Below are 20,997 nucleotides of genomic sequence, written 5' to 3' on the forward strand. Positions count from 1 at the left end.
GTCCAGGTGGAGCGGGAGGGGTGAAGGAGGTGGCATCCTGAGGGCACACGGGGAAGGAGGGTCCCACAAGAAGCAGGAGCTGGGCAGGGGCCTCTGTGGGCTGCCTTTCCAGATGGGGTGGAGTTCTGGCCTGGACGTAAGTTTGAGATTCGTGTTAAACATCCAGGTCGGGATGTCAAATGAGTAGCTGGATGCATGAGCCTGGAGTTTGGAAGAGAGAATGGGCTAGGAGTGGAAATTTGGGAGTCATATATGCTGCTAAACCATGGGAATTTAAAAAAAACTTTGTAAACACGTGAGTGAATAGCGGCTTCTTGTAGCTATTTTCATTTGTATTTCTTTGATTACTACTGAAATTGAACATTTTCAGGTGTCTCTGGCCATTGTATTTCTTCTTTGGCATAATGCCTGTTTTACTTATATTAGCTGCAGAAAAGAAATTGCCTTGAAAAAGGAAAAAAATAAGGAACCTCTATTAGAAGAAAGTCTGCCAACACTGAGCGAGCCCCCCACTCCAGCCCAGCAAGCAGAGATGAAGCCCCTCATAGCAAAGGATAAGGTAGCCTCGCTCTGCAGAAGCACCTTGGTCCCTAGCCCAGCGGGGACAGTGACAGGCCCCGCTCCAGCCACTAAGCTCGGACTTGTCTTAACTGCCTGCTGCCTCCAAATCCTGGTGCCGGCTTTCCTGGGAAATCCAGGGACTGATGGGATGTGTCCCCTCCCTGCGGGCCCTGGAAGTCCCCAGGGAAGACGGGACTGCAGGGCCTGAGCTGCAGTTCAGAGAGGACGGGCTGGGAGCAGCGGGTGCCTCCCTGGGGAGAGCTACCGCACCAACCAGAAGGGGGAAAGGGCGAGGCCCTCGCAGCCAGAGCGGCCAGGAGGTCTGAGCGCCCACCGGCCCGCCCCCGACCCCGTCCGGTGGTGGGCTCGCCTCGTATGGGCTTGCCCGTAAAGGAAATAACCATCCCCACCGCCATGCTCCGAGGTCAGGAGCACTTGTTACCATGGGAGTACCACACCTGGGACCCCCTTCGTGGGGGGAGATGGCCGGGCCCCGGAGCACGCAGAGCCCTCCTGCAGGACAGGCCAGGCGAGCCACCTGCACCCGGGACTGCTTGGTGGGCCTGGTGGGTGAGGAGAGACAGACCTCCCGGGGGACAGCCTGGCCACGGGCACCGGAGCGGGGGCTGGGCTCGGCGGGTGCGGGGCCGGTGGGCAACCTCGCTCGACAGCACGGGCCCTGCACCCACGCAGCACCCGCGGGCCTGCATGTCTTACAGACTTTGAAGATAAACGGAGAGACCGGCAGGGGCCTGGATGGAATGTCCTTCCCGCAGTTGTGGACCCTCAAGGCTGAAGTCCTGCTGGAGATGGACCTGTACCAGCCTGCGCGGCTGCTCCTGTCAGAGGCGTACCTGGCCTTCCAGGTGAGGCCACACCTGCCCGGCCCACTGCACCTGTGGGGCCTCTTTCCCCGAGAAGCAGCCCCCCAACTCCGCGCCCCCGCTGAGATGCTTCTCTCTGGGAGGCAGGGACCTGTCTGTGCTGAAGCCTGTTCTAAAGCACCCGTCCAACTCCCATGTGCAGATCCAGCTCTGCCGGAGGTCTGTCCTTCACGTCCTTTGTCTGCTCCTCTGGTTTCTCAAGCTCCTTCATCAGAGTGTGTTAGAGCCTCCGTTTCTCGTAACCGCTGCCTCTTTTTCCTCCTGGGCTGGGGGGCCCCTTCTGTTTCTGAGCCGGCCTCTCGATGTGCGTGTGGACGGGAGCCCCTGGAGAGGCTGAGGGCTTCGGTTTTGTTCTAAGAGACAGATAGATGGTGCCCCAGGGCCCCAACCCGCTTGGTTGTTTGGTTCCCGCTCCTCGGTGTGGGCCTTGCAGGTGTCTGTGGCCTCTCCGGGGTCTCACTGGAAGCCTGGGGTTCGCCCGGCCCCCTCAGAAAGGCTTGACTCCAGCCTGGATGCTCAGATCTCAGCTCAGCCCCTCAGGCCCCTGCTATTGTCTGCTGGGTTTCTTGAGCCTGCTCTGCCCTTGAGCACAGGTCTTTGGACCCTCCCCCCGGCCCCCGCCCCCTCCAGTGCCAACTTCTGGAAGCCCCAGGCTCCTGCCTCCTCCCCCAGCTCAGCTGTGGCTTTCTTCCTGGGCTCTGTCCCCCATGAGGACGGATGCCCTCGCGAAAAACCCAGGACAGAGCGGAGCCACCCTTGTGTGTGTCCCTCCCTCCCCAGGGGCGGTAGCTCAGCTGCAGCGTCGGTGGCTCCCGGGGCCTCAGACGGGGGCTTCTGTCTCCGAGCGGGTTCAGAATTGTTCCCTGGGAGGGTGGGGCAAAGTTACAGAACCAGACAGGCTGGCACTTTCTTTGTAGAAGAACTCCAGAGAGAGAAGCATCCCTAATAAAGGTATAAAAAATTCACAGCCTTGGGAGGTTCAGCTCTCTGTCTTAGGCGGGGGGACAGGTGCGTACAGACCAGACTCAAGAGGGAGCGCGGCCTGGGAGGGGGCCGAGGAGGCCGTGCGGCTGCTGAAGGGAAGCGGCCAGGGTGGGCCCCGGGGGTATGCAGAGGCGCACAGGCACGGAAGGGCTCCCAGGGGCCGGGAATGGGGACCCAGAGGGTGCACAGGTGGCCGAAGGAGGTGAAGGGCTGTGAGCGACACCCACATGCCACAGGCGCCGCAGTCACGTCTCCTGGCCCGTGCCCGTGCATCCGTGACCCTCCCTAGCCTCCCCCAGACCACGAAAGAGTCATCCACACGCTGCCCTCACCTCCCCCTGGCCGCCACCCAGCCCTCCTGCTGCCAGGAGCGGGCTTTCCAGGGCCGTCAGTGCTTTCCAGAGTCAGGGGAGTAGGTCTTAACACATACACGGGCATCCAGCCCAGCCCCTGTGCCCTCACACTGCAGGCATGTCGCCAGACAAGAGCTCAGACAGTGTGTGCAGAGGCCTGGTGCCACGGCTGCCATCTCTCTGTCTCTGTCTCTGTCTGTTTCTCTGTCTCTCTGCCTCTCTGTCTCTCTATCTCTTTGTCTCTGTCTCTCTCTCGCTCACTCTCCCCCCGCCACTCCCCGTCCTATCTCAGCACGCACCTCTTTTTCAGGAGCTCGACGATCCTTGTGCAGAATCGAAATGCCTGCACCTGTTGGCACAGTTGGCAAATAAGGAAAAGAAGTACGAGCAAGCTAGGAAGATGATCGAGAGGGCCCAGCGCCTGGGGGGGAGTGAGCAGTTCTGGTACGATTCCACCCTGACCCTGGCGGACACGCTCCTGTCCACTGAGAACGAGAGGAGAGAGGCAGTGGTGAGGGGCCGGCCACGTGCCCGCCCGGTGGTGCAGCCTGCGGGGGAGGGTGAGGGGAAGGGGCGGGACAGCGGGGGCTGCCGTGACCCTGCTGGGCCTGCCTTAGGTCTGTCAGCTGTTCCAGAAGCTCATAGATACCTTCAACGTTCTTAAGAAGGAGAGACCGAACCGAATGCCCATATTGGAATTCATGACCACAGACCTAGAAGCCAGGTAATTTTTTGTAAGAAAAAACGTTAATCAACATGAAAAAAGTGGTTTACTTTTTTCCATCTATTATTTTTTAAGCCAAATTTCAAGCCTACGAAGTTCAGAGACTCACAGGACAAGGCCCTGTGCCCACAGCCTCCGCCCGCATCCCTTCCTGGCATTTCTCTCGGGATGGGGCGGGTGGCCTTGTTTGTCCCGTGGATTCTCAGCGACCCCGGAAGTGGCTCCGTCTCCGGGAAGCCTCTAAGGCTGGGGCAGGCCCGGCCTCTCCTCTCCCCACGTTGCCAGGTGGTCAGACGTCCTCCTGGGGTCTGTTGGTCTGTCTGCTCCTCTGCTCGCCAGTTTTCCGGGCCGTGTGTCAGGTCCACAGAGACAGCACCAGGGTCTCTGCAGCTGCCTGGGAGGCGGGAGGCCGCAGGAGAGAGACCCCAAGTAGGATCGTTAGCTTTCAGATCAGCAGCTTATCTTCGAGCCATACTCCTGGTCGTTCATCTTCTCCTAGAAAGTGGTTTCCTCGCGGCTTCAGCACGGACGTTCATGGGTGCCTTTCTCGTAACTGTGCAAAGTCTCGAGGTCTGTCTCCTAAGCTGGATTTGCAGATTCCAACTGAATCCTCCTTCTCAGAGCAGCTTCTGCTTTACTGACCAACGAATTGTGGATTTTGCCTGATTTTGGTTTTCTATATTCTCTCTTGGTCTTTGCTGAGTTCTTCCCGTGCTGGGAGAGGGCTTGTTCTGTCATGGCTGTTCTGTCTCCCGCTCTGGGGTGGGTTCCTTGGCCCCCATGCTCTGTCTCTCCGCCTATAGCAAAGGCACTTCTGACGCCCCCTGCAGCAGCCTGCAGGTTTGACCTGTGAACAGATTTCATTTCTGGTGGGTTTTCTTTTCTGCCCCTGAGTGTTTTAAGAGAGGGGCGGGGTGGGGAGTTGTTACTTTCTAATTTTATGGCATTGTGACCAAAGAACGTGGCTTATAGGATTTCTGGTGTCAAGAAACGCTGGGGAAGGTGTTTCTCCCTGCGCCCAGATGGAAGCTAGAGGTGGGCGGTGGCCTTGACCATGAGTCTCAGGGAAGCGCCTCCCCCGCCCCGCCCCCGCCCCCCGCAGGTGTGTGAGCCTCCAGATCAAAGCCGTCCTGGAGCCGGTGGGCTGTGAGCCCCTCCAGAACTCGTTTCTGCTGATGGAAATGGATGATCGCCTGTTGGAAATTGAGGAAAAGTTTACCAACATTGGCTGCAAGGAGAAGTGTGTGGACATCAAGCTGGAGCGCGCCAAAATGAAGAGGTGGGTGGGCCCACGCCCCCCTCCCCGGCCCCCTCCCCGCCCTTCCGCTGCGCTTCCCTGCTTCCCCCACGCGCCCAGCCCTCCTCCCGGGCCAGCCCCCGCTCGGCCGCCGGCAGGGCCTCCACGCGGCTTGGCTTGGCCCCGGGGTTCCACGACCCTCCCCCAGAGACACGTACTGGGGTCCGCAGCCTCTGGGGGGCATCCGCCCACGTCGTCCCGGCCCAGCCCTGGCCCCGGGCCCGCGCGTCTTCCCACATCCCACACGGGCGCAGACACGCGTGTGCACATGCGGCCACACACATGTCACCTCGGGAGGCCCGGGCGCTGCCCCCGCCTCAGTGGGCCGGCACCCCTCCCACGTGATCCTCCCCTCTCCCCGCACCCCGCCCAGGGTCCCCACGCGGTCGGGGCCACGCAAGCGTCCAAGACACAACAAGCAAACCAAGGGCAGGGTATTACAAACAGACTTTATGCGGGAAAAGCAACCTGACACCTGTGAAACCTAACCTAACACAGTATTATCGTAGAAGCAGTATATGTAGAACTTTAAAAAATGCAAAAAAACACAGACAGGAAAATTAGGTGATTAAACCAGCACAACTAATATTGTGGCGTTGCTTCACCTGATGTATCAAGCACCGATTTAATTATTTATAAACATAGTGTCATACTGTGTTTACCGCATTACTCCAGATCTCTCCTTTTTTTTTTTTTTTTCTGAGCTATATTGAGAATATCTTTCCAGGTAAAACATCTAATTATAAAATTTAAAGTACTAATAAAATATACATCATAATTACAAGAAAATTACATGCTACACATTTTGTTAGTACTGACGACGTAATGCTTTGACATTTTTGTTCTAAATTCCACTCTTCCATCCAATAAAGGTTATCTGCCCAAAATGAGAAAGATGAAGAACGGAAAACTGCATGTTACTTGGAAGCATACGACCTGGTCCAGAGAGCTGCTGCCGAAGAGGAAGAGCTATTTCACCGTATTCAGGGCTTACTGTCCCTTCAGGGTGTAAGTGTGTTATGTGATTTTTACCTCAATTTAAAAAAACCTAGAAAGCTATGGAGGAAATGCCCAAATGTTTGGAAAGTAAGTAGCATACATCAAAATAACTATGGGCCAGAGAAGAAATCAAAAGGGAAATTATTTTGAACTGTAGTGCTGCAGGGGGTGCATATCAAAATGTTTAAGGTATCTCTAATGCAATACTTAGGGGAAATTTTGTGGCACTAAACACCTGTATGAGAAGAGAAAAAGATCCCAAATCAATGATCTCACCCTCTGCAATGTGAAAGGAGAAAAAGAGCAAATCAAACTCAAAATAAGTAGAAGAAAGGAAATTGAAGATCACAGTACAAATCAATGAAATAGAAAACACAAAAATTAAAAAGAAAATCAATAAAGCCAAAAGCTGTTTCTTTAAGAAGATCTGTAAAGTGATAAACTTGTAGCCAGACTGATCAAAAAAAAAAAAAAGAAAGAGAGAGGACATAAATAAGCAATATCAGAAATAAGACCTGTGACATCACCATAGACTCTACACATATTAAAAAGATAATAAGGGAATATCATGAACAACTCTATGCCAATATATTTGACAACTTAGATGAAATGGAAAAATTCCTTGGAAGACACAATCTACCAAAGCTCACTCAAAAAGAAATAGATAACTGAATAGCCTTCTATCTATTAAATAAATTGAATTTGTAGTTAAAAGATTTTCCACAAAGAAAATGTCAGACTCATATGGCTTTAATGGTGAATCCCACCAAACATTTAAGGAAAAATAATACCAATTCTGCACAAATTCTTTGAGAAAATTGAAAAGGAGGGAATACATCCCAACTCTTCTATGAGGCTGGTGTCACTATGATACCAAAACAAGATAAAGATATTAAAAAAATTTAAAAAACCTACAGGCCATTATTCTTCATGAATATAGATGGAAAAAATTTTAAACAAAATTTAGAAAATTAAGTGCAACAATGTATAAAAAGGATTATATACCAAGTTGAGGTTATCCCAGGACTTAACATTCAAAAATCAATCAATTTGGTTCACCATATATTTTTAAAAATTAAAAATAAATTATCATCTTAATAGATGCAGGAAAAGCATTTGGCAAGATCCAACATCCATTTCTGATTAAAAAAAAAAAAGCTCTTAGCAAACTATTAATAGAAGGGATCTTCCTCAGTCTGATAGAGGGCATCTATGAAAAGAAACTAGAGCTCACATGTTGAAAGATTGAATGCTTTCCCCTTAGGTGAGGAATAAGACAGCAATGCGTCCTCCACCACTTTGATGCAGAATTTTATTAGAGTTCTAGCCAGTTCAACAAAGCAAGAAAAAGAAAAGCATCCAGACTGGAAAGAAAGAAGTAAAACTGTCTTTGTTCACAGCTAACATGGTCGTCTGTATAGAAAATCCTGTGTAATCTACAAAATAATAAAGCTATTAGTACTAAGGAATGAGCTTAGTAAGGTTGCAGGATACAAGAACAATATACAAATATTAATTGTATATTTCCATATACTAGGAATGATCAATTGGATATTAAAAATTTTAAAAAAACACCATTTATGACAGCATAAATATGAAATTTGACAAAAAAGTGAAAACTCGTACCCCGAGAACTACAAAACATTGCTGAGAAAAATTAAACAATACCTAGATAAATGGAAAGATATATCAAGTGCATGGCTCAGAAAACTTGACATTATTAAGATGTCAGTTTCCCCCTAAATTATCTGCTGATCAAGATACTGCAGGATTTTGTTTTGTTTTGTTTTGTTTTAGAAATTGACAAAGTGATTTTTAAATTTATATGGAATTTCAAAAGACCTAACGTAGCCAACACAACTTTGAAAAAGAAGAACAAAGTCGGAGGACTAACACTACCTGATTTTAAGACTTACTGTAAAGCTACAGGAATTGAGACAGTGTGGTTTTAGTGTTAAAAATACACAAACATCAGTGGAACGTAATAGGGAATCCAGAAATAGACACACGCACATAGACAGAAAACTGACTTTCAGCAAAGGTGCAGAGAGTTCAGTGAACAAAGTCCCATCGTTAGAACAGTGGTGCTGGAGCAACTGGACGTCCGCATCCAAAAAATAAACTTCAATTCTTACCTCACACCATATGTAAAAATTAACTCAAAATGGATCATAGGCCTAAATGTAAGAGCTAAAACTATCAAACTTCTAGAAGAAAACAGGAAAATGCCTTTGCGGCCTTAGGTTTGGCAAAGATTTCTTATGTATGACACCAAAAGCATGATCCATCCAACAATAAATTTATAAATTGGACTCTGCTCTTCAAAAGACAGTATTAAGAGAAAGAAAAGACAGTCGACGACTGGGAGAAAATGTTTGCAAATCATTTATCCGACAAAGGTCTTGTCTCCAGAGTATAGAAAGAACTTGCAAAACTTAGTAAGACATAAACAACCCAATAAAAACAGACCAAACATTTGAACAGACATTTCTCCGAAGAAAATATGTGGATGGCAGATAATCAGGTGAAAAGATGGCCAACGTTATTAGTGAGTCAGGGAAACGCCGATTATAACCACAGTGAAAAACCGCCGCACACCTGTTAACATGGTTACAACTTGAAGGACCGACCACACTGAATATTAGCAACAACCTGAGGAACTGGGGCTCTCCTACGCTGTTGTGTTGGGGACACAGCGCGTGCAGCCACCTTGGAAAATGGTTTGGCAGTTTCCTGAAGAGTTAAGCACGGGCCCGCCGTATGCCCCAGCCATCCCGCTCCTAGCCGTTTACCCAAGAGACGTGAAAGCACGTGTTCACACACAGGCGTGTGCGCGAATGCTCACAGCAGTGGTATTTGTAACAGCCCCAGACTGCAAGTGGGTAAACACACTGGCGCATCGACGCGACGGAACACTGCTCAGCTGCACGAAGGGAGTGACATACAGGCAACAACGTGGATGGACCCTAACATAACCACGCTGAGTGCAGCACGCCAGGCAGAGAGTACATGCTATACGCTTCCATTTATGTAAAATCCGAGAAAGTGCAAGCTAACTTGTAGACCCAGAAAGTAGCCACATGTTTGCCTAAGAAGGAGGAGGTTGAGGAGGAGTGGGGAGGGGGGTTTGGGGGCGAGGGAGCAGCCGTCATCCTCGTGGGTATCCACGCGTCAGGACGCGCGCGCCTGTCGGGGCTGACTGGGCGGAGGCTGACCTCGGCGGGAGCGCCCGCGCCGTGACTGCCCGCGCGCGTGTCTCAGTTGCAGAACGTCAGCACCCCTCGGATGCGGAGGCTGGCGCACCTCAAGCTCAGCTTCGTGGAGGTGTGTCTGGACACGCTCCAGCTGACGCGGGAGGAGACGCTGGGGCGGCAGCTGGAGCAGGGCTCCGTGCACAAGCTGCTGGCCGACTACCTGCACAGCCCCAGCGACTACACTTCTGTCGGCCTGGTAACCTTCCACGGACACTCGCTGGTCCCCCGGGGCCCCCCACCCACGGGGGCTGTCGTGCTGCGGCGGGGTCTCCACCTCCGTGTCCCGCAGACCAGCCGCTGGGAGTCCAGGAGGCCGGGTTTCACAGGCCTCCCCCTGAGGTCTCTGACCAGAGTGGGCTCCCTGCCCCGGCAGCTTCCGGCAGCTCCCAGCAGCCCCCAGCAGCCCCCAGCAGCCCCCAGCAGCTCGGTGGGCCTCAGAAAGGCCCCGTCTAATTGCCTAATGAAAGCGGGGTCGTACTTGGCGGGAGAGGCCCCCTGTGCACAGACGGCTTCCCTTCCCAAGGCGCGAGTTTGCTCTGACGGTTATGTCGTCACAGTAAGGAGTCCATAAAGGTCAACTGCAGTCTGTTAAGAAAATAAGCTACATTTGCGAAATGCTTGTTTTAGGGAAACATGTCCTGGCATTTTAGACTTTGTCTTAGATTTCATGAAGCATGAATCAAATTAATTTGATGTAACTCTAAATGGATCAAATTAGTCCTAAAATGGAACTGCATACAAACTCATGTCCTTGTCAGTCAGCCCCAAATTAAGGTTCTATCAGCAGACTTCAGACCCTCCCAACACCTGAGCCTTGGAGACCCTCGCCACAATGCATGGCGTGTTAGAGGGTGGGTCCCGGTGGGGAGGGGCAGCAGCGGTGGGCCTATTGCATTTCCGGGGCGGGGATGGGGTAACCGAGGCGGTTTGTCCCTGAAGAAGTGGTTCACCCTGAAGCGGACCCTGGCGCACACCGTGCTGGCCCAGCTGGGGAGCCTGCAGCCACTGTGCGCCGGCTGCGCGGAGCTCCGCGCCCAGCTCCTGGGCCTGGCCGGGAAGGCCCTGCACCTGTTGGCCGTGCACGCAGACCCACTGCGCCCCGCCTTCTACTGGGAGGAGAGCCTCTTGGTACGTGCTTCTGCTTCTGGCTGGTTCACAACCTCCCACCTACGCTTAAAAAACAGAAACAAGATATTTAGAGCTCACCTGACCTCAGTAAGAACTGAGGTGGCAAACAGGTCTCGAATCATCCCCGTCAAGAAGGGCGATGTGGGCTACGGCAGGAAGGAAAGGGCAGCAGCAGCCCGGCCCGGGGCCCGCAGGGAAGGACAGAGACAGGGACTTCGGGGACAGGCCCGAGGAGGGGTGGCGAACGGGTGGGAGAGGAAGGGCAGGCACACGGCTGGTCCTGGTCCGAGGGCAGGACGGACCCATCCTAAGCGGGGCATCCCACCCCACCCCAAATGTGGGTGTCCCTGGTGTCTCCCTCACCCTGGCAGCTCTGCACCTGGGCGTCTGGCCTGCACCTGAGCACTGGGCCCCCATCCTACAGCACTCCCCTCCACCCCTGCCCCCTCACTCCCCTCCCCCCTCACTCCCCTCCCCCCTCCCCCACTCCCCTCCCTCGCCCCCTCACTCCCCTCCCCTGCCCCTCACTCCCCTCCCCCGCCCCCTCACTCCCCTCCACCCCCTCACTCCCCTCCACCCCCACTCCCCTCCCCCGCCCATACGGTCCGCAGCAGCTGCGTCAGTGCACGGAAGCCCACACCCTTCTCTCCAGCACTCCCCACCCCCCACAAGGCTGTCCAGCAGTCCTGGCGCCCCTTGGAAGGAGCTCTGGTGACAGCCACTGCCCCCGCTGGCCGTGGAAGCTCCAGGTCACCGTCCTAACCACCTCTGCAGATGCCACCTTCTCCAATTGGAAGGCACCTGCTTGGCGGTGCAGCCAGGCTCATGCCCGTAGATTCTGCTCTTTTAGGAGACCCCCCAGCCCCGAGCAGCCAGGCGCTGCACCCCTCTGTGATTTGGGGCTGGTGCCTCCACTCCCCTGACCCAGCTGGGTGTGCAGGCCCTGGGGTCAGCCCGAGACTGTCTGTCCTGGGTCTCCAGGCCACAGGACGTGACTCACATTTGGGTGAATTGATGGCGTTTGGCCCCTTGTCCAACCAGAGCAGGTGGCTCTGAGGCAGACGTGGACCAGATACACAGCTCCTTTCTGAGCGGGCGTCCCATCTATGAAGCGGCCCTCACCACACCCCGACTCGGAGGGGCCGCTGGGGAAACGTGCCCCCCAGGCCCCGCTTCGTGTCATGTCCCCTCAAACCCAGGGTCCCCTTCAACCCGAGTCCTCCTGGGCCTGCTGCCCCCTAGGCAGTTTCCCTTGGCATCCTGAGGACCCCGTCAGGGTGGCTTGTCCTGCAGACAGGAGGGCCTCGTTTGTGCCTTTGTTCCCCGGGCCCCTGGGGCAGACTGGCAGCTGGCTCCCCGGGTCCTGGCCGGCCTGATGCCGGGGGAGGTGATTTTGAAGGACTGAAGGGGAGTGAGCACAGAAGGCCATTGACCTGAGCCTGCCGAGGCCCCACCCTGGCTGCACCTGCCAAACGCCAGGCTCTTGGGCCAGGGTCCTGCTGGTCACCTAAATCAGCGAGATGCCGGCCCAGCGCCCACAGTGCCCTCACCCAGGGATCCTACAGAGACGCCTGGCCCTGGCGGGCACTGCCGTCCGTGCCGACGTGCGGGCCGACTGGAGGTGTGTGTTCCGTAGGGGGGCGCTGAGCTGAGCAGCCTCAAGTGTCTGGAGGTCATCCAGGAGGACAAGGAGCGCGAGGGGCCCTACGGCGACCTGCTGGCCTTCAGGCCCACCCCCGAGGAGCACAGCGGGAAAGGCTGGGATCTGAAGGTACCCCTGCCCCAGCCCCAGCCCCGCCCCGGGCGCGCCCTGCCCGCAGAGCCGGCCTGAGCCTGAGCCTTGCCCCGCAGAGGAGGATGGCGCTGGCCCGGCGGTACCTGGCCCAGGCGTCCGAGGTGCTGCTGCAGTGCCTGCAGGTAGCCCTGGGCAGCAACCTCCTGGACGTCGCTGCAGCCGCCAGCCTGGAGATGGTGGGGTGTGTCGGCACCCTGGACCCCACGGCCACCTGCCAGTTCCTGGCGCTGTCTCAGGTGCGCTCTGCTCTGGGCACCTTCCGCAAGGTCCCTCTTAGCCACTGGGGAGAAGGAGGGTCCCCGAGACCCCGGTGCTCCCTCCGTTGGTGGCCCCGCCAGCCAGGCTGCAACTGGGCTCTGCCTTAAGGATGGCGCTCATTGGAGGAAGCACCGTGGGCACCAGGAGAAGGGGTCCGGCCCCCCGAGGTTGCCCGGAGGCTCGTGGGTGCGCGAGCGGCGGAAGCCCTCCGAGCTCGTGTTCCTGAGACTTAGGGCAAGAGCGCCAAGCCCTCCTCCCTGCGTCCTGAGCTGCAGGCCTGCGGGCACAGCGGTGAAGGTCCGGTCTGGCCTTGCCCCGCGGCTGTGCCGGCCACCAGGAGGAGTACCTGGGCGCCCACCCGCCCTGGACAGCGCCCGGGCCCCTCGGCAGCCTCCGTGGTCTGTTTCAGAGCTGCTCGGCCTCGGAGGGGATGCGTGATGTCCTGCTCACGGCCACGGCCAGCACCAGCAGCTCACAGCTGGCTGCACTGCTGCAGCTCCAGCACAGGCTGAGGCGCCAGGAGAGGACGTCCACCAGCCTGTTTGCCAGCGTGGAGCAGAGACTGGCCGCCATATCCAAGGTGACCAAGCTAGGGACGCCCTTGACCCTGCCCCTGGCCCCGCGGCTCTGCAGATACACTCGGACCGAGTCCAAATCCTGGCTTGCTGTGTGGTTCTGGGAGGGTCACTCAACCTCTCTGAGCTGCAGCTTTCTCATGGGCCCGGTGGGGGGATAGCAGCCCACCTCCTCGGTGACAGCAAGAGTCAGCGAGCTCGCAAGTACAAATGCCCAGGGGCTGCAGCAGGCCGCGGAGGGGACGGTGCCCCGGGGCTCTGCTTTCAGCCCTCGCTGTGTTTGAAGAAAAGTTTTATACTCAGTCAAGTCTTAAGAGTTTAATTTTGAAAGAAATTTGCAGAGCATGGTAGCTAATAGCACCTCTGCTTTTATTTGGACTAGCAAATATGAATTGGAGATTTAAAGAAATTAAACTTGATGAAACTCAATAGAGAAAACAGGCCCGGATGCTCTGGTCAAGCCCACCCTCCTCCTTCCTGGGGCTTCCACGGTTACTCGCATGGGCTGACCTCCTATCCCTTGACCCAGGCTGCTTTCCTCCTCTTGACCTCTGAGGACGGGATGACTCTCTGTGGTGGGGCCGTCCTGTGCGCCGTGGCTGCTTAGCGGCAGCCTGGCCTCCAGCACCTCCCCAGGTGTGACAACCGAAAACGTCTCCAGGCCGAGAGCCAGTGCCGTGACCCAGGGACGGGAATCCTCCCTCCTGCGGGGCGGAGGCAAGACGGGGTGCAGGCTGCTCTGGGCCAGGCCAGCCTGGAGGAGGCAAGAAGCAGTGCGTGAACCGTGAAAACACTAACAGGTGAGAACCCGTGAGCGTTCTGCTCAGATGCCTCACTGGAGGGAAACGGCCCAGGAGCCAGTCAGCGCCGACCACCGTCCTGAATCCGTGAGCACCAGTGATGCAGCTTCAGAGGCGCAAGAGAGAACTGCCAGAGACAGAGCAGCCGCAGACAGACCCCCGGCTCTGCGGGGAGGCTGCAGCCGCCCTCTTGGCTGCTGGCACGATGAGCAGATGAAGAGGCAGTGGCCTGCAGAAGCGTGTGGGGCGTCCGCGAGTGCAGGAGGTGTGGACAGACCCGGCCTGGAACGCTGCGCCAGCGTGACCAGCCCCGGGCCACGAGAGGCCTCAACAAGTTCCAAAGCACTGAAGTCATTCAGTTTGTTTTCTAACCACAAGGAAATTAAAACAGAAATCAGTAACTAAGAGATACCTGTAAAACACACAACAGCCTTGAAATTAACCAGTATGTCTATCATCATCAGTTGGTCAAAGAGGAAATCACGATGGAATTTAGAAAATATTTTAAATTGACTTAGAGAATAAAAATACTGTATATCAAAACCTAGGCGACTTGTCTAAAACGGCGTGGAGGAAAAATACAGCCTTGAATACAAAAGAGAGTCTTAAAAACAGTGACTTAAGCTGTGATTTCAAGAAGCTAGAGTAAAAACACCTAAGAAAAATGGAAAACAAATAAGAACGAGAACAGCAGAAGCCATGAAATTAAAACACACTTACGGCAGAGGAAATCACTCATGACAAGTGTTGGTTCCAAAGAGAAGACTAATAAAATTGATAAACACTTAGAAAGACCTGATAAAAAAGAAAACAAAAATTTCAGTATCGGTAATAAAAAGACATCATGAGATCCTTCAGACATCAAGAAGCTAATAAGAGACTATTTTTTTTATAAGCTTACTCTAATAAATTTGACAATTTGGATGAAATGGACAAATTCCTCCAAAAATATTACCTACCAAAGCGGACAGAATGGAAAATCTGAATAATATCGCTTCAAGAAATGGAACCTTTTATTAAAAGCATTCCCACAAAGAAAATCCCAGACCCAACTGGCTTCGCCAATAAATTCTTCCAAACATTGAAGGAAGACATAATCCTCAAAACACTTCCAGAGGATAGGAATAAAAGGAATACTTCCTAACTGTCTTTAAAGAGGCCCAGTGAGCCTCGATACTAGAAACCTAGCAAGGACGTTACATGGAAGGAAAATCTCTCTCATCAACGTGGACACAGAGTATTAGCAAGTAAAATCCAGCGATTATAAAAGGGATAATACGTGAGGATCGAATGGCTGTGTTCCATGTGGTTTAATACTTTTAAATCATTCAATATAATTCACCGTATTAACAGGAGGAAAAGGAGAAACTCATAAGATCATCTTGATAGATGCAAAAAAACCATTTGTCAAAATTCAGCACCAGTCTGTGATTTCAAAAAGTCAAGATAGATGATAATTTTCTTAATTTGATAAAGAATGTCTTTAAAACTCCATGGCAAACATCACACTATATACTAAAATTTTGAAAAATTTTCTCCTTGGGTCAAAATGACACAAGAAAGCTATCACTGCTTCTATTCAATGGAACAGTTAGACTCGAAAAAGGAATGAAGGGCAGAAGCACTGAAAAGGAAGAAGTAAAACGGATTATTCACAATCAATATGATTGTGGGCCTTGAAAATCATACTCTCTCTCAATAACAGATTTAACATGCAGATTTGGCAGGTCACTGCTGAAAGCTGTAAACATGAGTTGCATCTCTACATGCCAGTTACAAACAAGCAATTACAATGTCTGAATAATACCGTTTTCAGTAACATCAAAAACAATCAAATACCTAAGGAAAATCTAACAAAAGATACACATGACTTCTACCCTGAAAACTGCAAACCTTCCTAAGGAAAATTCAAGAACTATGTAAGCACAGAGGCAGCTGTGTTTGTGGGGGAAGGCTCCGTATTAAGATGTTTGTAAGGAAATGCCAGCTTACTATACAAGATACCAAGACCTATTTAAAGCTATAGAAGGTAAGACAGCGTGGCATTGGCACACAAATGGAGAAAATGACCGATGGGACAAGAAAACGCCCAGAAACAGACCCACCACCCACACCTGACAGATGTCAAGTGCGACACTTAGGGCAGAAGAGCGGATGGTGCAGCCCTGCACGAAGGGCAGCTCTACCTGAGAAGGTAACACAGCAGAGCTTTCAGAAGAAGCTTTAAGGGGACCTCTTCATGCCTTCGGAGTAGGTAAGACTTACTACGCAGGAGACAGAGGTGCTAACCATCAAAGGGGGAACGATCAGTTGTACTGCATTGACAGTAGGAACTTGTGTTCATCAAAACCATATGCCCAGGAGTCAAAAGGCAAGCCCCAGAGGAGATACAACACACCCGAGAGGCCAGGGGCTGGTGTCCTGTGTGTAGACAGGAGGTGTCCCCTCTCGGCAGGAGAAAGACTGACTCTCCCACAGAAAACAATCACAAGACTGGAATTTCACAAAAGATACCCAAGTGGCCAGTAAACTTTTTAAATGACGCGCAAGTTCACTGGTCATCAGGAAAATGGAAAAATTAAAACCCCATTCAGGTACTGCTAGACATCCACCAGAAGGGCTGAAAGGGAACAGGTGCAAAGCCCCAAGGGCGGGAGAGGAGGCGGGGCCCTGGCGGGGGTGGGGCCCGGCGGCCCCTTTGGAAGCGACGTCCCCCAGCAACTCTCCCCTGCGGCCGGTGGTCCCCAAAGAACAGACGTCACAGCAGCATTTGTGGCCCCAAAAGGGAGGCCACCCAGGTGCCCAGTGGCCACAGAAGGGATGAGAAGTGGTGCCCTCACCGATGGGACACTCTGCAGGCAGCAGAGGGCAGCAGGGTCAGCCGCCACGTGCGCCAGCCCGGAGGGGCCCGGGCCTCGCACAGCGGGCCGCCCGAGCTGCGGAAGCCTGCCGGCTCCTCCCCTGGAGCGAGGCCGTGGCCCCTGTGAGCAGCCCGCAGCCTCCCGAGCGCGGCTCCCACGGCTTCCCTGTGTCCGCGCGCCGCCAGGGCAAGCGTCCCAGAACCCCCTCCGCAGCGCCGTGGGCTTGAGTGCGGACGCTGGTCGGCTTTGGCAAAGCTGAAGCTCATTTCATCCGAAAGTGGGGAATGGGCTTCTGAGCAGCCGCTCCTCTTTGGGGAGGCGGCCCGCGGGGTGCTGTGTGGCCCCCGCTGCGGACCCTTCCCCGCAGAGAAGGGGGACCCGGGTCAGGGCAGGGGGAACCGCCGGCCGCCCCCGCCCCCCGCGGCCTGCGGGCCGGGAAGCGCGGGTGCTGCGCCTGCCCTGCCGGTGTCTGCGCGGGGGGCGCCGGGACCGCGGGGAGCGGAGAGGGCGGCGGCTGTGCTGCAGGACGTGCCGGGGCTTTTCCGTGCGCCTTTGGGCTCGGTGCCTTTGCCGGTGCGCGCGGCGGGTCGGGCTCTGGCGGTACCAGCGGAGCCAGTGTCCGGGGCAGCGGTGAAGTCCGCGTGCGTCTGCTGCCCCCTTGTGGCGGCGCCCGGCCCCGCAGCCGCCGCCCGGCGCTGACTCCTGACTGCCCCCCGCAGGCTTGGCAGAATCTCCGGGTCACCGAAGAGCACTTAAACTTCTTGAGTGAAATCCCTCCCACTTTTCGGATCCTCTTTCTGCACCACTCACGGGACAGGTGAGGCCTCCTCTCTCGTGTTCTCGGGGCTGCTACCCAGGCTTCTGCCCGCTAAGGTCCCTGTGGACACAGCGCAGGGGCTGCCAAGCCGAGGGACAGACACAGGCCGGCGGGGGCTGCCCGCTGGGGGGCCGGGGACCGTCCCTCTGCCACGATGGCCAGGCTGGCCCGTACGACCCGGGGAGGGGAGAGGGCACGGTGCCAGCTCCCGCCAGCGCGTGGCCCTGGTCTGAAGTTCGCTGCTCAAGTGGGGCAGAACCCACGGGTCTGGGGAGAAGCTGGTGCCCCAGCCTCCGGCAGCGCCGCACACAGAGCCCCCAGGGGCCTGTTTTAACCCTGTGTCTGACTTGGCCGGGGCACCGCAGGGAGGGGGCTCCTGCTCCCGGCAGGGTGGGTACATGGCGCAGAGTCGGCCTGGCCGGGGCTCCTCTGAGACCCCCGGAGCTGGGCTTTGACCCCACCCTGCGTCCTGCCGACAGGACCCATCTGTACGGCGCTGCCTACGAGAAACCCAAGCTCATCCCTGCAGCCAAAGGCAAAGCGCTCCAGGCCGGGGGTGAGTTCTGCCGGAGCACCGCCCTCTGGGCGCGGGCAGGGGTGCGCCCACCGGCGCCAAGGCCAAGCGTGCGCACGCGTTCCCACCCGCGGTCCCCTCAGCCCCGGGGGGCGTTCTGCGAAGCCTCGTGCATGGACAGCGGCGGCGTCTGTCTCTGCAGGCTCCTGCAAGGTGGCTCGGGTGGCCGTGAGCCCGGCCGCCTTCTCCTCCCTGTTGGCCAGTGCCCGGCGGTTCCGGGAGCACGCCCAGGCCGAGGCGCACAGTGAGGACACGGCCCTGAGCCCAGGCTTGGTGAGGCCCCGAGCCCGGTGCCAGGGGTGCTGCCACCCCGCAGGGCAGGGTGGCGAGGCCTGGGCGAGGAGCCCCCCCCCGCCAGGCGCTGCTGGACCCCGGGTCAGGCTCCCCGACCAGGCACGGGGCCAATCCTGCTCTGAATCCTTGAGCCAAGTCTGATGCAGACGCCTCCACGATGCTGGCCGAGGAGTCGGGGGTGGGGGGGTACCTGGCTGCTGAGCTGGGCCTGTCCTGGGGGGTCGCCGGCAGGGTCCCGTCCCTCTTCCCCTCTGACACCTCTGACTGCGGCTGTCTTTGGGTTGAGAAGGGGTCAGAAGGCTTGCCCCTGAGAAGGGAAGAACGCTCTCTGCAGTGGTTCGTGGAGGTCGTGAAGCCCATGGAGGAGTATCTGAGGCCGCTCTTCCGGCTGCTCAGCTGCCCCCCGGAAGCCAGGTACCCACCCATCGAGGGCTGATTCCTGAGGCTTCAGGGACTGAGGGTGCGGAGAGCGGGCGCCGTCTGGATTGCCCGAGCCCTCGGGGTGCAGGGTCGTGTCGTCTCTCTGTCCCCACAGGTGCACACAGATGCACACAGGTACAGGGAGCGATGGGCATTGTGACACCCAGGGTGGGGCTGGGCGGGCTGGGGGGCGCGGCCTGGAAGCACTCCCTGAGTCCCAGGGCCAGCTGAGCGACTGGCTGTGGGCGTGTGAAACTCAGAGCTGTTTCCTTCGTGGAAACTCGCATCTCTGAGGCCACAGCGCCATAGTGGGCTTCTCTCTGTGCTGAATTGGACCATTCGATTAAACGGGAGACGTGCACAGGCTCTTTGAGAACAGAAGCCCGGGCTCTGTCCGCCCGCCATCGAGAGGAAGTCTGGCCCTGCTTGACACCTTTTCTGGGGGCGTCCCCACCGTGCAGGCCCCTGCCGCCCTCTGAGCCACTGGCCTGGGTGTGGGAAGGAGGGGAGAGCACGGTGAAGCGCCTGGCCCCTTGGGTCTGTGTTGGTGGGAGAGAAGGTAGAGGGGTCGGGCACGTGAACTTCCCTGATTGGCCAGCAGGTCAGAGCATCCTGAGTCCTGCGTGTTCACGTCCTGCGTGTTTTCCCTGCCCCATCTCCGGAGACCGGTCCCCAGCAGCGGGCCGGGAGAGTCTTGTGGCCCTCCCTGCCCTGGTGGGAGCAGCCTGAGGAGATGCTGTCCTTGTTCTCAGTGATTCTCATGGAGTTTTTAAAACCTGAATCTCTGCCTTTGCCTTTCAGAGCACCGATTCCCACAGTTGTTGGGGATTTGGGAAAATACAAGGGCAAAGACAAGGAGAGGAAGGTGTCCCTGCCGCAGGGTGAGTGGGGCCCCAGGTCCGCGTCTGTGGGCTGGAGGCCGGCAGAGCCGCGCTCTCTGTGCTGCAGCGGGGCCGGTGGGGGCAGCCTTCCGGAAGGTTCGCGCCACCCCGCCACTGCCCACGCGGCCGCAGATGCCCTGCCGGATGCCCGGGCGAAAACCACGGTGACGTCCTCGTCACCCTCCTGAGCACGCCAGATGGCAGGAGGGCAGCTGGGCCTCCCGGGTCAGCAGTCTACTGATTTCCCAAGTGGAAGATGAAATGCCCTTGTTTTGCTCCCCGCCCCCCACCCCGTGGCTGAGTCACCCCAGTGCCCGAGGTCCCAGCGCCGCGCCGAGTGTGCGCAGCTGTCAGGAACCCAGTGACCACTTGTGTGACCTGAGCTTCTGCCCTAAAAGTTCCCAGATGAAAACCTTCTGGATTTTAAGTAACTCGACTTGACTTTGCAAACACATCAACTCCATTGACACGTCTGGGGGCCTCAGCCTTTGCACCGGTTTCCCGACGGCTGGAGAAGCCGTGGTGTCACGGGGGCGCCCCTACCCTCCCCCTAACGGAGCTGTCCCCAGAGGCCGTGGCCCCTGTCTGGGCAGACCTTGGGGAGGGGGTTAGTGCAGATGTTCGTCCCTTGGAGGGGCTCCCTGGTGAGGGGAGCTGTGGCTCCAGCTCCTGCTTCCGGAGTGGCCGCGGAGCCTGGGCGGCCCCCAGAACCACAGAGGACCCGATGTCCCCATGGCCTGGGCTCTGTCCAGGTCCTGGCTGTGACCCGGCCGCACCATCAAAACCGGCGTGTACCCCCAAGACGGCGCTGGCGTGTCTGCGAGCGGTACCCAATTCAGACTCCTTTCCGCGTCTCCCGCCGGGGGGGCTGCGCAGCGGCCAGCCGGCCTCAGTGGTGAGGGGCGGAGCTTGGCCATCTGGTGTCTGCCGCTGCCTCGGTAGCCGCTGGCGTTCCCGCCCGCAGTGCAGCCCGAGGTCGCAGACGACGTCATCCTGATCGCTGACAGGCATCTTCTGGAGCTGCCATTAGAGGGTCTCTCTGTGTTCGATGAAGGGATGGTCTCCTCCGTGTCACGAGAGTTTTCTCTCCAGATGCTGTGGAACCGCCTGCATAGAAAGGAGACAGGTAAGAGCTACACTGATACTTGACTTTAAAATGCAAATATTTAAGTGACTTTCACGATAAGAGAATGTAACTCTTGTCAAAAAATAGTTCGCAGATGTTGCCATACTTTTCGAGGCCCTGGTTCATTCAGAGAACACCTGCTATGTGCCGGTGCTCTGTTAGGTGCCAAACGTGCCCTGAACAGGAAACTTAACTTTGTTCTTGGCCTCACATACTTCTGTTTCAAAGGAGGGGACTGGTGGTGACCAACCAACTACACAGTTAATCATCAATCAGATGGTGAGAGGCAATGAGGGAGAGGACAAGGGGGACCTGGCTTGGCCTGGGGGCGGCTGGGGACTCAGGCATGATCATGTCCCGTGACGTGGATGTGCCTGGGGTGTGAAAATTCTGCAGGCTGTACACTGGTGCT

The 20,997-nt window shown here is 56.0% G+C and overlaps 1 protein-coding gene across 1 annotated transcript in view; it reads left to right on the forward strand.

Annotated features, from left to right (window-relative positions):
- CFAP46 (cilia and flagella associated protein 46) overlaps positions 1 to 20,997 on the forward strand; it is an 86,599-nt gene that overhangs the window by 54,306 nt on the left and 11,296 nt on the right. Inside the window, exons 34-50 of the mRNA XM_061182979.1 lie at positions 427 to 559; positions 1,281 to 1,427; positions 3,093 to 3,293; positions 3,400 to 3,506; positions 4,609 to 4,785; positions 5,676 to 5,811; positions 9,064 to 9,252; positions 9,996 to 10,184; positions 11,821 to 11,955; positions 12,036 to 12,215; positions 12,647 to 12,817; positions 17,193 to 17,290; positions 17,770 to 17,846; positions 18,007 to 18,137; positions 18,448 to 18,572; positions 19,380 to 19,459; positions 20,424 to 20,585. Of these exons, the coding sequence (XP_061038962.1) occupies positions 427 to 559; positions 1,281 to 1,427; positions 3,093 to 3,293; positions 3,400 to 3,506; positions 4,609 to 4,785; positions 5,676 to 5,811; positions 9,064 to 9,252; positions 9,996 to 10,184; positions 11,821 to 11,955; positions 12,036 to 12,215; positions 12,647 to 12,817; positions 17,193 to 17,290; positions 17,770 to 17,846; positions 18,007 to 18,137; positions 18,448 to 18,572; positions 19,380 to 19,459; positions 20,424 to 20,585 (2,438 nt within the window). The remainder of the gene's footprint in view (positions 1 to 426; positions 560 to 1,280; positions 1,428 to 3,092; positions 3,294 to 3,399; positions 3,507 to 4,608; positions 4,786 to 5,675; positions 5,812 to 9,063; positions 9,253 to 9,995; positions 10,185 to 11,820; positions 11,956 to 12,035; positions 12,216 to 12,646; positions 12,818 to 17,192; positions 17,291 to 17,769; positions 17,847 to 18,006; positions 18,138 to 18,447; positions 18,573 to 19,379; positions 19,460 to 20,423; positions 20,586 to 20,997) is intronic.

This window comes from Eubalaena glacialis, chromosome 1, assembly GCF_028564815.1.
Source record: "Eubalaena glacialis isolate mEubGla1 chromosome 1, mEubGla1.1.hap2.+ XY, whole genome shotgun sequence".
Lineage (NCBI taxonomy): Eukaryota > Metazoa > Chordata > Mammalia > Artiodactyla > Balaenidae > Eubalaena > Eubalaena glacialis.